Source organism: Palaemon carinicauda, chromosome 37, assembly GCF_036898095.1.
Source record: "Palaemon carinicauda isolate YSFRI2023 chromosome 37, ASM3689809v2, whole genome shotgun sequence".
Classification (NCBI taxonomy): domain Eukaryota; kingdom Metazoa; phylum Arthropoda; class Malacostraca; order Decapoda; family Palaemonidae; genus Palaemon; species Palaemon carinicauda.
Window position 1 is genome coordinate 35,404,343 of NC_090761.1, and position 15,969 is coordinate 35,420,311.

At 33.9% G+C, this 15,969-nt stretch overlaps 1 protein-coding gene across 1 annotated transcript; it reads right to left on the reverse strand.

Annotated features, from left to right (window-relative positions):
- Positions 1-4,954: 4,954 nt before the first annotated feature.
- LOC137629562 (arrestin homolog) lies at positions 4,955-12,589 on the reverse strand. The gene is made up of 7 exons (XM_068360999.1): positions 12,434-12,589; positions 9,827-9,948; positions 9,219-9,452; positions 8,582-8,929; positions 6,908-7,039; positions 6,283-6,451; positions 4,955-5,744 (listed from the first exon to the last, which is right to left on the reverse strand). The coding sequence occupies exons 1-7, from the start codon at positions 12,474-12,476 to the stop codon at positions 5,650-5,652; spliced, it is 1,143 nt and encodes a 380-aa protein (XP_068217100.1). The 5' UTR covers positions 12,477-12,589; the 3' UTR covers positions 4,955-5,649.
- Positions 12,590-15,969: the final 3,380 nt, after the last annotated feature.

The following is a 15,969-nucleotide window of genomic DNA, read 5'->3' on the forward strand; positions in this document are numbered from 1 at the left end:
AGGGACAGACTAAAAAGCCCTTTCCAAAATTGTAACCGAGGCTTCCATAGACGATGCAAATATCTTTATCTTTTCATAAACAACGTTACCTTTTTTGTACCAAATATTCTGCGTTTCAGCTCTTCCCTCGTCCTTCCCACGTCCATCATAACATGAATCACACGTCTATCCGTCAATTTTCCTTATTTTCATTTTAGGCTTTTCTTATAAATGTGTACCAATTCAATATTCGATCTGAATGAACGATTTTAAGAGAGTTTCCTTAATCCTTTGAAAGATATAGGAAAATCATTAGGGTTATATAATTATTATTATTATTTTCATTGTTATTGTTATTGATTAAAAGATGTTTTGGTGATCAAACAACTCTCAATTAAATAGAGCGAACTGAAGAGCAGCTTCTTGAAGTACCACAGAATATTGCAATTTAGAATTAAATCAGTAAGAAAATAAAAGAATATATATAGAGCAGAAGGCACCTGGAAAGCAGACATTTGTTTATGTGCTTGAATTTATAGGTCCACACCAGGCATAGTGTATCCTTAACCATCTTAACATGTATTTTTTTTTTTTTTTTTTTTTTTTTAAATAAGGCTACCTTGATGACGATCAACGAACCGGTGAGTAGTAAAGTGTTGAAACTATCCATGACTGAAAAAGTGAAAAGACACGGTTGAATGGTCCTTTCGTGAAGCCCTTCATTTCAAAGACCTTACATAAGAGGGTTGTGTTTCTTAGAGACTCCTTATACAGTGTTTCAAGGACATAAGTAATGGACGTTTACAACAATATCTAGGAGATACATTTTCTGGTTTGTTCAATAATCAAATTACTTATCACATAAAATGTTAATTGCTGTCCGTTAAAATATCATAATGCCTTTTTATATATGTGTTGATTAACTGAATGAAATATTTATACTGCAAGCTGGAAAATATAGAAAAGATATTATTTCTGCGTAACATTGGAAGACAAAACTTTATGTATATGCTGAAGGAAATTTGTAAGAATCTAGAGGAGGCTCTTCGTGTCACACAGTGATGATGATATATATATATATATATATATATATATATATATATATATATATATATACATATATATATATATATATATACATATATATATACATATATATATACATATATATATATACATATATATATATATATATATATATACATACATACATATATATATGTATATATATATATATATATATATATATATATATATATATATATATATATATATATATATATATATATATATTCTTACGAAGCTGGTCTAGTATAGGAGTAAATAATTTAAAGAGATGTATAGCCAGCTCGTAAGGTGAGTTCCACTCTTGTAGGTTTGAGTAAATGTATGAAATTACATAAGACTTTCGTCATTTATTTAATAGTATTTTCATTGAGTTTCTTTTATGTAAATTTACGTTATTTTTTGAAAATTAACTTTTTATTTTATGTAGTTTTATTACGAAGTTTTATGTAGTTATGTTCAGGTATGCTGTATGACCCACATGAGGTATGAGCATGAGGGATTACGTCATTTTTTATATTTCCACGTGGTTAGAAAGTGCATGAAAATTATCAAATCAGGTTTACTCTTTTTTTCTTTTTATTGTCACGAGAGGTAGGTGGATGGAGTTGGCTGAGAGAGTTGCCTCGCAAGCAAGGTTAGTATCCTTTCTTCATTTTACTATGTTTGCAACCTTACGCCGCTAGAGCCTTGCCCTCACGCCACGACAATGATCTACTAGAAAATTCTAGAATAATGAAGTCAATATACTGTATAAAGCCCCTAGGAATGCATAACCAGCAGAAGAGACCCAGCCTATCCCTTTGAATGAGCCAAAGTTCGCCTGCCCTCTCTCCTCTTAAGTGTGTCCTCTCCAACGTGAATAATTGATTTTTGACCCAACGTGTATCTTGTGTAGTTTTGTTCAAACGTTGGTGATATTATTGAATGATTAGTTCAAGTGTAGTGTGTTAATGTAAGTACATCTAGCATATTTTTTTTTAATTGTCCCTGTGAGATTTAGGTTAAACAGTGAAGTGCATTAAAAAATTTTGCTCAACTGTTCTGAACCTTGTTTTGAGCCAAAAGACGTAAGCATAACAGTTACATATATGTAAATTTCATCAATGTTTGATGATTAGAGTGTTAAAATGTTAACTCTTTTCATTAATTATCAAAATTAAATATTTTCATAAATTAATTCCCGTGAAACAAGTGATTGTATCATTTTCATAGTAACATATTTTTGTCTTAGTCTAAGATTTTGTTCAGATTTAATATTTCGAGTGATTTAATTTTGGTGTTAATTCTTCTGTATTATTGTTAACATTTTATAGAATATATCTATTTTTGTAAAGTTTGTATTATTTCGATCACCTTGTAACCCCTGACTAAGAACCAACCATGTCACGAGAGCCCATAAAAGAAACTGGAACCTGACGCTAACAGCTGTCCGAGGATTTACCTGGCGAGAAATTGGGAAATTGGGTAAAACTCGCTGGTAAGAGACTGATGTCTCGCCAGGTAAATCCTCGGACAGCTGTTAGCGTCAGGTTCCAGTTTCTTTTATGGGCTCTCGTGACATGGTTGGTTTCGACCTGGCCTTTCATTAGAAGGGGCTAGCGTTCGATCCCAAGTATGAGGTAGAAATTTATTTCTATTTGAACACGATGTTGTGTTGATATTTATCCATATTGACTCATTAGGGGTAATTTGAATGAATTACTACCAATTGTGTCACGTGGTGGCCCGGGAAATTGGGTAAAACTCGCTGGTAAGAGACTGATGTCTCGCCAGGTAAATCCTCGGACAGCTGTTAGCGTCAGGTTCCAGTTTCTTTTATGGGCTCTCGTGACATGGTTGGTTTCGACCTGGCCTTTCATTAGAAGGGGCTAGCGTTCGATCCCAAGTATGAGGTAGAAATTTATTTCTATTTGAACACGATGTTGTGTTGATATTTATCCATATATATATATATATATATATATATATATATATATATATATATATAGCATTTCAGAGGAATCTTTCATAAGTTGAATTAAAACAGCAGTAAGAGAGAGTTTCCTAAAGAATTGCATTAATTTTGAATATTGCGTAACTGGGTTATTTGACCATTTCTAAGGATGTTCGTACAGTTCCTTCAAACGACCAGGCAGTCACGAACTTAGATGCAAAATTGTAATGTACTGCATTTAAGTCGCGAAGGATAATACAAATAAAATACTATGATACTATCAAATGGGTTACGGGTTAGTTGTGACGAAGATTGGGAAAGCCTGTTGGTAGCCTTGTATGGGTAACTCAAGTCCAGGAACCTGCATGTATATATATATTTATATATATATATATATATATATATATATGTATATATATATATGTATATATATATGTATATAATATATATACATATATAGGTATGTATATATACATATATATACATATGTATGTATATATGTATATATATATATATACATATATACATATATATATACATATATATACATATGTATGCATATATGTATATATATATATATATATATATATACATATATATGTATGTATACATATATATATGCATATGTATGTATATATGTATATATATATGTATACACACATATACATATATATACATATATATACATATGTATGTATATATGTATATACACATATATATACATATATATATATACATATGTATGTATGTATGTATATATATATAAATATAAATATTTATTTATGTATACACACATATATATATATATATGTATATATATATATATGTGTGTGTATACATATATTTATATACATATATATATACATATATATACGTACATACATATGTATATATATATATATATATATATATATATATATATATATATATATATATATATGTATATGGATAATTGAATTATCTGTAATCGTTAGGTAATTTTTCCATTTTTATTTAATGTGGAATGTGACGTTACGGAGACTTCAAAAGGGTTTTTTTTTTCCTTATTCGTCTGTGACTGCTAAATTTTTAAGCGTTTTTACTCAGTACGAGTATTAATTTGTCCCTCTTGCTATCTTTGAAATGCAAGAATATTCATGTTAAAATGACTAGATTGAGATTATCTTTCAGGTTTAGTGCAAGAATGGCTCTAAAATTTTATAGGAAACCTTAACAGGGTTTTGGAAAGTTCAGTTCAATAACTTCTCATTTTTCTTTTTACGATATCGGAGAAGTTGATATACTACAGCCATATTAAGATATGTGATAAGCAAAATGTGTCAACGTGTGCTGATTCTTTACTTATACCCTTTTTGTTGATATTGAGATGCTAATAAAAGCAAATAATGTGAAATATATAAGACTTCGTATGTAAGATATGAGTCAATGTAATCAAATAAATTATTGTTTGAATGAACCGCAAAATTGTAATGAAGATACGATTGAGCAATTCTTGGTAAACCAGTCTTGCATGGTAAGAAAAAAAAAAACTAATAAAATCATGACGTGGTTGAAAAGATTTTTACCGTATTGGAAGGTATATAAAAGTTTTGAAGAAATAATTACTTCTTCAAGAAAAGAAGCTACCTTAGGGTACTCAAAACGCTTTTCACTTATGTTAACAACCTGGTCTTATGAACTTAGCCATCTCAATAAATACGGGATGGATTCAGACTTAGTTTCCAAGATATTAGGTGAACCCGCGTCTCGTTTATGAAAAGTTTTTTTTTTCTTTTTTTTTTCATATTTGTGTCACTAGGATGCGTATTTTAACAGATTGATAACCGTGCACAAAGCGCAAATTGGTTAAATAATATTTTAGAACATTTTGAAATGCAAAGTACCCTCGATACATTGTATTCAACACTCAATACTTTTTAGGGTGGAATGCATATTATTGTATCCAAACAGTATTCCGGAGGAAATTGAAAAACATTTTGTATAACTAAATTTATTTATGTAAAGAAAGCAGCCAATTATTTAACACTGCCGATTTAAAACCAACAGCTTATGAAGACAACTGCTTGAAGATGTTAAGTGAGGATTGTTGAAGAAATTATATTCAAAGCTAACTGAAATAAACACAAAGCCTTAAATATTACAGTGAAAACAGGAAAAAAACGCGTCGCCGCTGCTGTGCTAATAGCTGATCTTAGTTTAACTGTATGTTCTTCTTTAAATGGATATTGCTAAATCATTTGACCTCGTCTGTGCCTGCCACTGATGGTCTTTAGGCAGTTGCCAGACACAAGCAGTCGTCTTCCATGCAACAGCAGCATCAACGCAATAATGGAAAAAAAAGCTAAAAAGACAAAGAAAGAAAAGCTATAACAAAGAAAATTGCATTATCTGAAAAACTCCTGGAAACAGCAGTTGAAGTTTCGTCGTCGTTTCGGAAAAAAAGTTAGCGTCCCACACTTCGTTCGTTCGCAAAAGGTGAATCATTAGGATGGCGGTGATGGTTATCGGCAGAAGTTGATGCCGAGTTGTATCGTTGATTCAGCCAATTTGAGGTTGGTTGAAATGACCAAGGGCTTTGGAAAAGGTGTTGGTTGTGGCGTCAGAGGTTTTGGGTCGACATTCATCTACGCTTTGGAAGCGAAGACCTTGGGAAAGATGTTCCTTTCGATCTAGGGCTGGTCGACGCTCATGCCGCGGCGCAGACGGGCAAAGTCCTCGAAGACGATGTCTTCGCCATCAGCCTTAGTACTGGGTTCCATAGAACCTATATGAGGGAGAAAAAAAAAATATAACCTCGTATATTTTATCAAATTTATGATACATATCAAATATCGCTTGCTCCAATAATTCTATAAAGTGCAGATGATCTAATTATATTTTATTTTGGTTATAGTTTTTAAATAGGCCGTTTTCTTTAGACTTAAAAAATATAATTTCTACTAACGATGTAACTTCGTGTATTTCGTTTAATTTATGATACACATCAAATAGCACTGGCTCCAATAACATTATTAAAAGTCTAAACATAATTAAGTCTTATTTTGGTTATAGAATTTAAGTATGCCATTTTCTAAAGACATAACAGTTACTCTTCCTTCTGACTACACTCAAAATTAAAGAACCCCAAACTGCCCAAGACATTTAGTTCCCAAAAGACTTCAGACATGCCCTCACAGTATGAACTCCTTTTCATTCCACCTAATGATGAAGGAAGTTGTACCATTTCACATGATAGCACTGTTAATTTCATCAAGAAAATCAATATCATTTCAAGAGTGTAAAATGCAGATTTCTTCCCTCACCTGGAGTTGGGTGTAAGAGCTTGAATGGCAGATCAGCCAAAAGCTCACCGCCCAGAGCACCACAGTTGAGGCGGACACGAGCTGAGTAGCTGACAATGATACCAGTGGCATCATTAGGATTGGATTTTTCGCTAGCAATGGTAGAGGAAGCCAAGTTGGCATCACTGTCCTGTAGGGAGAGATGTGGGATTGTCTTAGAGTATGTTCGCTAGTTAAGATAGTTTAAATATTGCGTTGGTCGAGCTTCGGTCCACATCAGTAATGAAGACCCACTAGTAAAAAGTTTAAGATTATTTATTTTACTTATTCATTTATCTATTTAACATTTTATTTATGTGCGGAAATATAATTTTCTTTATCTTCTAATTTTGTATCAAGGATATTTTTGGCTGTTTAAAATTTCTTTCTTAATAAAGTGTACCATGATATGAAGCTAAAAACCCGTGAATGTCCTTTTGTGCGACAAAACTTAAACAAGCATTACTTTTGCAAGCTAAAATTTTCAGAATATGACGTCATGAGTGAGTAATGTAAATCATCGTGAAGGAAAATGGAAATTCATTTCAATCAATGTATAATCAAGCTTAGTTTCGGTTTATTTGTCTACTATTTTCTTTATGCTTACCTTCAGTTTGCCATCAAGTGCAATACCATACTTGTTCTGGTTGGTGGAAGCCAGAGGAACCAGACTAAATGACTTCTTGAGGTTGGAACCAGGAGTGATGGGGCATCCCTCCTTGGACTCCAGGGAAGCCACCTGCAAAATTAGAGAACCACTCATTTATTTCTCGCTCTTTGTTTAACAAGAGACTCCAAAACAGGTTAGATTGCACCGGTTAAAATATGAACGTTTCCAATTTTCATTCATGATCAATGTATTGAAAACCATCACTTATGGGAAATGTGGTCTCTAAGAAGAAAAGAGGAAGCAAAACTTGAGCGAACAGAGATGAGGATGCTGAGGTGGATTATGAGAATATCACTTCTTGAAAGATTGGAAAATGATGAAATAAGAAGAATGACAGGAGCAGTAAAGATTACAGAGGTGATAAGAGTGTCACAGCTGAGATGGTTTGGCCATGCGTTGAAGATGATGGTTGGGAGAGTGAAGAGGCTTTAGGAAGAACCTATTAGGGGTGGAAGATCGAGAGGGAGACAGAGTATCAGATGGCGAGATAAGGTGAAGGATGATATAGAGAGAAGAAGTTTGATGGAAGAGGATGCCTTTGATTAAAGGTATTGGAGAAGGCGCATCAGGAAACTGGGCCTTTAATGTACGAATAATGGTGGGAAAGATGACGATCACGTATCGTTCACTTTCGACGGGTATCGATTAGGGCTAATCTGAACCAAGTTCCATGTAAAGTAGCTATTGAATTTAGAGTCTGCTATTGCTATCCATCATTTCAGTAAAATCCATATTCACAGAGATATGTCTATCACTCCTTTTGTGGTTAAGCCTTTCTTTTTTTCTTGTTCCCATCTAGTTTTAGATGATAGTACTAAGCTATTCTTTCATGATCCTTTCTAGCCAAAGTCTAGCTAGAACGGCCATATGCCAAACACTACATAGAACAGTAATTTTTAATATCTAAAGATTTATCTGTGATGAGAGATTTTTGATGAGCCTTTGATGACTTGGAATTGCAAGTGAAATGAAAAAGTAAAAGGTTCAGCGTCCCATCATACATAATCTAGATCTTTTGATGAATATATGTAATTATACTGAGAAAGAAGATGTAGCCTTAATCTTTCAACGATATTTTATATTTTTGATAGTTTTTAAGCAAATAGGAAACTCATTAGATAGTTTTCTGTCAAGTGAGAAAGCGCATCGAGATTAAATTTTCCTACAGCATAAGGGTGGTTAATTACCTCTCCTATCTCCCCTACTCTCTGCCACCCCACTGCTTTCCTTATTCCTTTTAATGGTTTAAAGGCCGCTCATAAATAGGAGAGGCTTGTAACAGTGACAATGTACTAGTTAGCAGGACAATGTCCTAGAGACTTAATATATATGCATATGATCAGCGCCAAGCCCACTCTCCATCAAAGCTAGGACCAGAGTGGTCCAGACAATGCCTGCTGATGACTCGGCAGGTACTGTGGAATTAAAGGCTTCCTTTAGCTCACAAGGATGGAGAGGTTGTGAACACTAAAGAATCTATCGAGTTGAGCGGACTCGAACCCCAAGTCCGACAGTTAGCCAAGCAATGACGTTTCCAATAGGTCACCGTAACCCTGTCTCCTCATAAAAAGAATTGAGACTATAAAGAGCCCGCTGGTCCTATTAATTTACCTCACGGGTGAAGTGGTTGTTAGTCATGGTGAGTTCCACATGCTGAACGATGGAGCACTTGATGTTCTTTACGGTCTTCCTGCTACAGTTGTTAATGCTGATCTGAGGGGCGATGGTCTCGCCGTGATAGTACACATCCCTTTCGAGGTTGACCTCCATGTTGATCTTGCCAGTAGACAAGGCAAAGCCCTTGGACACCATGGTGCTGGGCTGCCTGTTGGCGCGGTCCAGGGGAGCAAATTGGACCTTCCTGACGGCCAGAGTCACGGAGTTCCTCTTGTGGGGCTTCTCTTCTCCGTTGTCGCCAACGAAGACCTTCAGCTCGTAGATAATACCCAGTGGCTTGTTCTGGTGGGAAGGACAGAAGTCGGTCAGAGATGTGAAAATCTATTTTGTTCGATTAGGTCTGAGTAAACCATTGGAGATAAATTAAGTTTCGAAATATTGAGTCGAAAAGAAATGGTCATTGCAAAGCGACCCAAATATAAATCAGGTTGCCTATAATAATAAAATCGTGAAAGAAAATATAATTTTGACTCGGATTTGAATGATACTATCAACGTTCCATGAACAAATTAATAGTTAATAAACTGAAGGGACACTTAACTACTGTATATGTAAGTAACTATCCACTTACGGATTCCTCATTCCCGGTATGGAGTTGGGCAGAGGTAGGAGCATTCTGGGGGATGGTGATGGCGAATGGATAGGCATTGCCTCCGAGTTTCTTCACCAACCTATCCTGGACGGCAGTCAGTTCTACCTTGCTTTCAGAAGGATAGATCTGCTGGTTGGTCAGCTGCATTTCCTTGCTGAAGTGAAGGCCCATGACCTCATCCTCCTCGCGACCGAAACGGTACGTGACCGTAACCTGTACAAGTAAAGAACCCGTGAATGAGGAGGGAGTTTTGAATGAGGGGAATATTGCAATCGTAAGTGAAAGAAAGAGTGCAAAATACTTTGAAGGTTGACGCATTCATATATATATATATATATATATATATATATATATATATATATATATATATATATATATATATATATATATACACACACACACAAACGAGTGTCTGTTGAATTCTTTTCTATATGTCTCTTATTCTTTTCATAATTCAATATATAACTCAAATATTGGAAAAGTGTCAAGTAAATAAATATTTCCTACGTTGTTTAATTTTCTTTCCATTAGAGTCTTATAACAACAGCAATGTACGGTGACAGGACACCTGATTAGGAATTACTTACGGTAGCGAAGACCTTGCGCCCTCGGAGGTAGTCATTATCACAGAGTACTACACCATCGACAGGTTCGGTGGTGACGGTATTATCGACAAAGTCCCTACGACCTAGGTAGACGGTAATCTTACCTGTGACGGGTCAAATGTTGCAATATATTAGACGGGAACAGGGAATATTCAATAATAAGAAATGTAAGATATGTCCATTCAATTGAGTGGATTGTTGAGAAGTCTAGTAGCAGAGACGTACAGAAGCGTACAAATATAAGTGTTTTCCTTTTTTTCTTTTTTTTAAGTGTTGATAACAATCATTTTTTCATATTTAAGTTTTTATTTTATCAGGATTTGTATTTTTCCTATTTGCTCCTTTCATCGGGATATGATGAAAAAGTTTTACGTAGTATAAATACATACGAATATATATATATATATATATATATATATATATATATATATATATATATATATATATACATATATATATATATGTATACATATATATATAAATATATATATATATATATGTATACATATATATATATATATATATATATATATATATATATATATATATATATATATATATACTGTAGAGAGAGAGAGAGAGAGAGAGAGAGAGAGAGAGAGAGAGAGAGAGAGAGAGAGAGAGAGAGAGAGAGAGAGAGAGATAGCGGTGAATAAACAGGAGCATGAGACGAGTTGGACGCCATTCATCAAAGCAGGATGAATGTTAAAAGGTCAGCGTGAAAAGTTTAGTAATTAACCAATAGTTTTACTATAGTTTTATAATATGATGCGATATACGATACGTTAATCTTTGAAATTCTCTTACGTTGTTGGGGCAAATGTTTCTATGTTGACCAGGCTGACATGAGTTTTTTTATAGTTTATATATGACATAACTGGTTTGACGTTGTTAATAGTTTATATAGGACATATCTGTTTTGACACTGTTACTGGTTTTAGAATGATATATTGTTAATTTATTCTCATCATTTATTTATTTCGTTATTTCCTTTCCTCACTGGGCTATTTTTCCCTGTTGGAGCCCTTGGGCTTATAGCATCTTGCTTTTCCAACTAGGGTTGTAGCTAGGCTAGTAATAATATTAATAATAATAATAATAATAGTAATAATAATAATGATAATAATAATAATAACAATAATAATAATAATAATAGTAATAATAATAATGATAATAATAATAATAATAATAATAATAATAATAATAATAATATATATATATGAAGGTTTTAAAGCTCGGTATTTAGATAGAAGAATATTACAACCATAGGAATATTACCGATAAAACTCAATTTCAAATAGAACAAGAAATGTCATAAAATCTTACTTAATAGATAAGTGAAATTCAAGACGAAATCCTATACATCTCTCGCATGTGAAAGGCTTATAAGAAGAGTATATTGCACACTGGTGTACGATATAGATATTGATATAAAATGTTCTTCCAAAGTATAGTGAACTAGTAAAGGAATTCGATGAACTTCCCCAAAATACGAGTTTATAAGAGAAAGTGTTGTAGTCTATTCTGAACTGTATCGGATACAAATTTTTAGAGGGATGCCACTATTCGTGGTCATGCCTGGATTAATGTATTGAAAAGAGCGAATTCCACTAAATAAACGATTTTAAGTTTCTAATTCAAGTATGGCGCCGGCTACCGTAGCCTTAGGCCTCGTGACGTCATGGTACACTATCAAATCACTCGGGTCCACCTATGTAAAACAGAGTAGTGTTTAGAAGCGCATGACAAATGCAGATACAATTCTAAGTCTACCGGGAGAGTAATGAGCTAGAGGCCAGGTGGGATAAATCAGTCCCAGGCACGAGAAAAAGATATGAATGGGAAATGAGTCAATTTCTCACGTGGGAGTTAAAGATTGTTTTGAAGTTGATATCTAGTTATCCTTATTCGCTTTGCCAGTTAAGTGAAATCTGCACATCTGGATATCTATTCACCATGAAATGATATTAATTTAGAGCGTAGCACAGTTTAAACATCAAAACTTAAGATATTGCATGTACTATATTAATGTGTCGTAATGATCTCTGAAACTCAACTATGTAAGTAAAACACCGTTGGTAAAGGCATAAAATCTTAGTGTATTTCAATATCATTGTTCCCTAAACTGTCTTCAGGACAATTTGCATGAAACCGTCTATTTGTAGTATTGTATATAAAAGTATAAACTAAACTTTTTTACCGAATAAATAGGAAAAGTTTATTTGAAGACAAAATACTGTAGATTTCTTTGTTTCAAAATAGTTTTATCCAATGTAATTTTCAAATCATCAGTCTAAGCCAAAGTAAGTTTTAAAATCATATGGATTATATCGTCACCAATATGTTTTGCTATAGAATAGCCTTGCACATTTGGACTGAATAAACGCAAGTAAAATAGTTTTTGTGTCAAAATGTTTGTAATTTGAGAATAAATCATAAATTAGTTATTTAAATATTTCTTTAGTCTACATCCTGTAAGTGTGTGTATGCACTAAATATGAAGACACTTTTTAGCAAAGAAACTAGATACATTTTCAATCTTTGCACACTTGAACACGGCCAATAAGATATTTTTCTTGTGAAACATACCATTAGGAGCGGTTTTCTTGAAGACTTTCACTGCGTTAACCATCGGAAGTTGATTGGAAGTTTTCCTCTTGCGAGAAAGAACGAGAGAATTCACACGAAGAGCTGTTTGTAGAACGACAAACAAAGGTGGGATGAAGAACACTTTTGCCAAGAAGTCTTTATATACTCCAGGGAGTAATCCACTTACCGAAAAATTTGCAGGTTTCTGACGATCCCTTAGGGTAGGGAGACCCTGGGCTGACTTCCCCTGCCCCACCCCTCCAGGAGACCCAATCCTTAATAGACTATTCTCTCAAGAAGATGGGGGTTGGTAGACAGCGTAGGGATGGGGTGCTGGTAGCTTGCATGTAACTGGAATGCATAACCAGCAGAAGAGATCCAGCCTATCCCTTTGAATGAGCCAAAGTTCGCCTGCCCTCTCTCCTCTCAAGTGTGTCCTCTCCAACGTGAATAATTGATTTTTGACCCAACGTGTATCTTGTGTAGTTTTGTTCGAACGTTGGTGATATTATTGAATGATTAGTTCAAGTGTAGTGTGTTAATGTAAGTACATCTAACATAAATGTTTTTAACTGTCCCTGTGAGATTTAGGTTAAACAGTGAAGTGCATTAAAAGATTTTGCTCATCTGTTCTGAACCTTGTTTTGAGCCAAAAGACGTAAGCGTAACAGTTACATATTTGTAAATTTCATCATTGTTTAATGATTAGAGTGTTAAAATGTTAACTCTTTTCATTAATTATCAAAATTAAATATTTTCATAAATTAATTCCCGTGAAACAAGTGATTGTATCATTTTCACAGTAACAGTTTTTTGTCTTAGTCTAAGGCTTTGTTCAGATTTAATATTTCGAGTGATTTAATTTTGGTGTTAATTCTTCTGTATTATTGTTAACTTTTTATAAAATATATTTATTTTTGTAAAGTTTGTATTATTTCGATCACCTCGTAACCCCTGACTAAGAAGCGAAGTAAGAAGTTTGTTTTTGAATAGTTCACATAAATAATCACCCAGGTTTGTTTTGAGTGTAATGTAAGAGTCCTTTGGATATTCAGTGTTTATATATATTCCCGTCTGGGAGTTGTGTAATATTCTCACAGCTTGGGTATTTTTTTAGGTATAGGAGATTTATGTAAAAATAAACAGGTGAGTTTGGAGCTCAAAAGTTTATATAATTAACCAGCCGTAAATATATATATATATATATATATATATATATATATATATATATATATATATATATATATTCAAATTCAAATTCTTTATTTCAGCTGTAGAGCCATATACAAAATATTACAATAAAATTAATAGTTATATACAAATATATTAGGAATAAAACAAAAGGTCTAAACACAGAAAATGTGTTTAGACCACTCTTTAAAAACTAATGATTTTTTAAAACTATCACTGTTAAAAATTGCACAAATTAAGTGGTTTTTTGAACTCTTTGCTCTCTGAAACAAGCTTACAATACATTTTCTAACTAATTCATCAAATGTTGGTATTCCTAAAGAAACAAAGTGTCCACTTACTCTCGAAAACCTTTCTATTCCCATCAGGTACCTAAAAGAGTCATTATAACATATCTTAAGTTTTCGTAGGGTTTCCTTTTTACATTTCATTGCCAGAGGCATACAATAAAGGGAAGTACAGAAAGATCTGAACAAATGTACTTTTGCCTCATCATTGCACTTGTGAAAGTTCCTTAGCAACATATTGCCTCGCAAGCATTGCCCTCGATAGAGTGATGCAATATGGTCATCGTCCTTTAGATTGTCATTAATATTCATTCCAAGATATTTACATGATTTAACGACTTCCAACCTGACGTCATTAATATAGAATGACGGTTCACTAAATGACATAAGATTCCAGGGCTTTATAACAAGAACTTTGGTCTTGTTAGGGTTGGCTTCAAGATAATGGTACTTCAAATATTCCATACTTTTATTTATGAGTATTTGCAACGCTTTTAAAGATGGGGCTAAAAGTATCATATCATCTGCATAAAAGATATGATTCACCTTAACCTCTCCCACTGTGCAACCACCTTCCCTGCTGAGGACCTTTGTACTTAAGTCATCCACATATACGGCAAACAGAAGTGCTGATAGAACACTACCCTGTCTAATACCACAACTGGGTTTAAAAGGAGAGGAAAGACTATTGCCGCACATTACTCTAAAGTCCTGAGTTTTGCACCAGTACTGTAGCAGTGCTATAATGTAAAATGGCACACGTCTTCTCTTTAAAATTTGAAATAATCTTTCATGACACACTCTATCGAAAGCCTTTGACATATCCATTGCGCATACAAAAACTGGAGTGTTTTTTTTACCTATAAAACTGGCATGTTTGTTTAAAAAGAAAAAGGGCCATATCAGTGCTGTGTTTAGTTTTATAAGCAAATTGATTATCCGAAGTTGTTAACAAGTCTTTGCATTTTTGTAGGATGATGCATTCTAATAGCTTAGAAATAATAGAGGCAAGGGCTATTGGACGATAGTTATTCTTATCAGAGAGAGAGACTTATGGTAATCCTTAGCTAAATTCAGAATTTTTATTTCAGTCAGATTATTTGATGTGAAATGATGCCTGAACAAACAAGTGAACAAAAGTGACAGATGCACATACAGAGTTGGGTGGGCATATCGTAAGTGATTCCCTGTGATTCCATCCAGGCCCGGGGCACTATTTAACGAAAGGGATTTTAAAGCATCTTGAACGTCTTTAACGGAAACAATTGGTATGGTGCTTTCTTCATCTTCATTTTCCATCAATAAAGACATTTTTGGATGGTTCGTGCCTTCCATAATATGAGCATAATGATTCTTCCAACCTTCTGCTATGTTTGACTCTCCCCTTATTCCATCAATACTAACCGGCAGTTTGGTAGTTTTCTTTCTTATTTTGTTTATTGTTTTCTAAGGATTTCTCCTGCTCATATCTCTGGCGATTTTTTCCTTTGTTGTTTTGTTTACCGTCTTCTTGCAGACTTTGAGTGCCTTTTTAAAATTTCGTTTAGACAAGACCATCTCATCGTATCGCTCACCCGATCTCGGCATTCCCATTTCCTTCCATAATAAATACTTTTGTCTGGCTGTAACGTGGTGAAATTTGACGTTTTCATTCCAGCCTGGTATTCCATGACTTTTATGTACCTCCCCGGTATTTTTTGTATCCCCACTCTTAATCAATGCCTCAACAAGATCGACAGCAAGTGTTTCAATTAGAAATACATGGTTTCTGTCTCTGCATCCCCTTGTTCTACAGACAATTGCCTCAACAGGAAGCTCTATTTCTTTTGGTGTCTTCTCGCTTCGAACTTTATATTCATCATTATTTCTTATCTCGTAAGTTATTCTGCGATTATTGGTCCCTGCTACTATGTATGCTGAAAAATCTTGTACACAAAGTTTAAAACCCAGAGGCTTGTGGTCTGAGCCTATCTCCTCGTAAAAAGCTTTAAAACATCGAAGTGCACTCAAGAGGGAGTCAGGGCACACGACATGGTCCAGCCACCTCGTGTGACCCGT

Coding starts and splice junctions, on each gene's coding strand:
- LOC137629562 (XM_068360999.1), bottom strand. CDS start 12,476: ATGGTTAACGCAGTGAAAGTCTTCAAGAAAACCGCTCCTAATG. Junction 9,949..12,433: donor CAAGAAAACCGCTCCTAATG/GTATGTTTCACA, acceptor GACCCGTCACAG/GTAAGATTACCGTCTACCTA. Junction 5,745..6,282: donor GCTCTTACACCCAACTCCAG/GTGAGGGAAGAA, acceptor TCCCTCATATAG/GTTCTATGGAACCCAGTACT.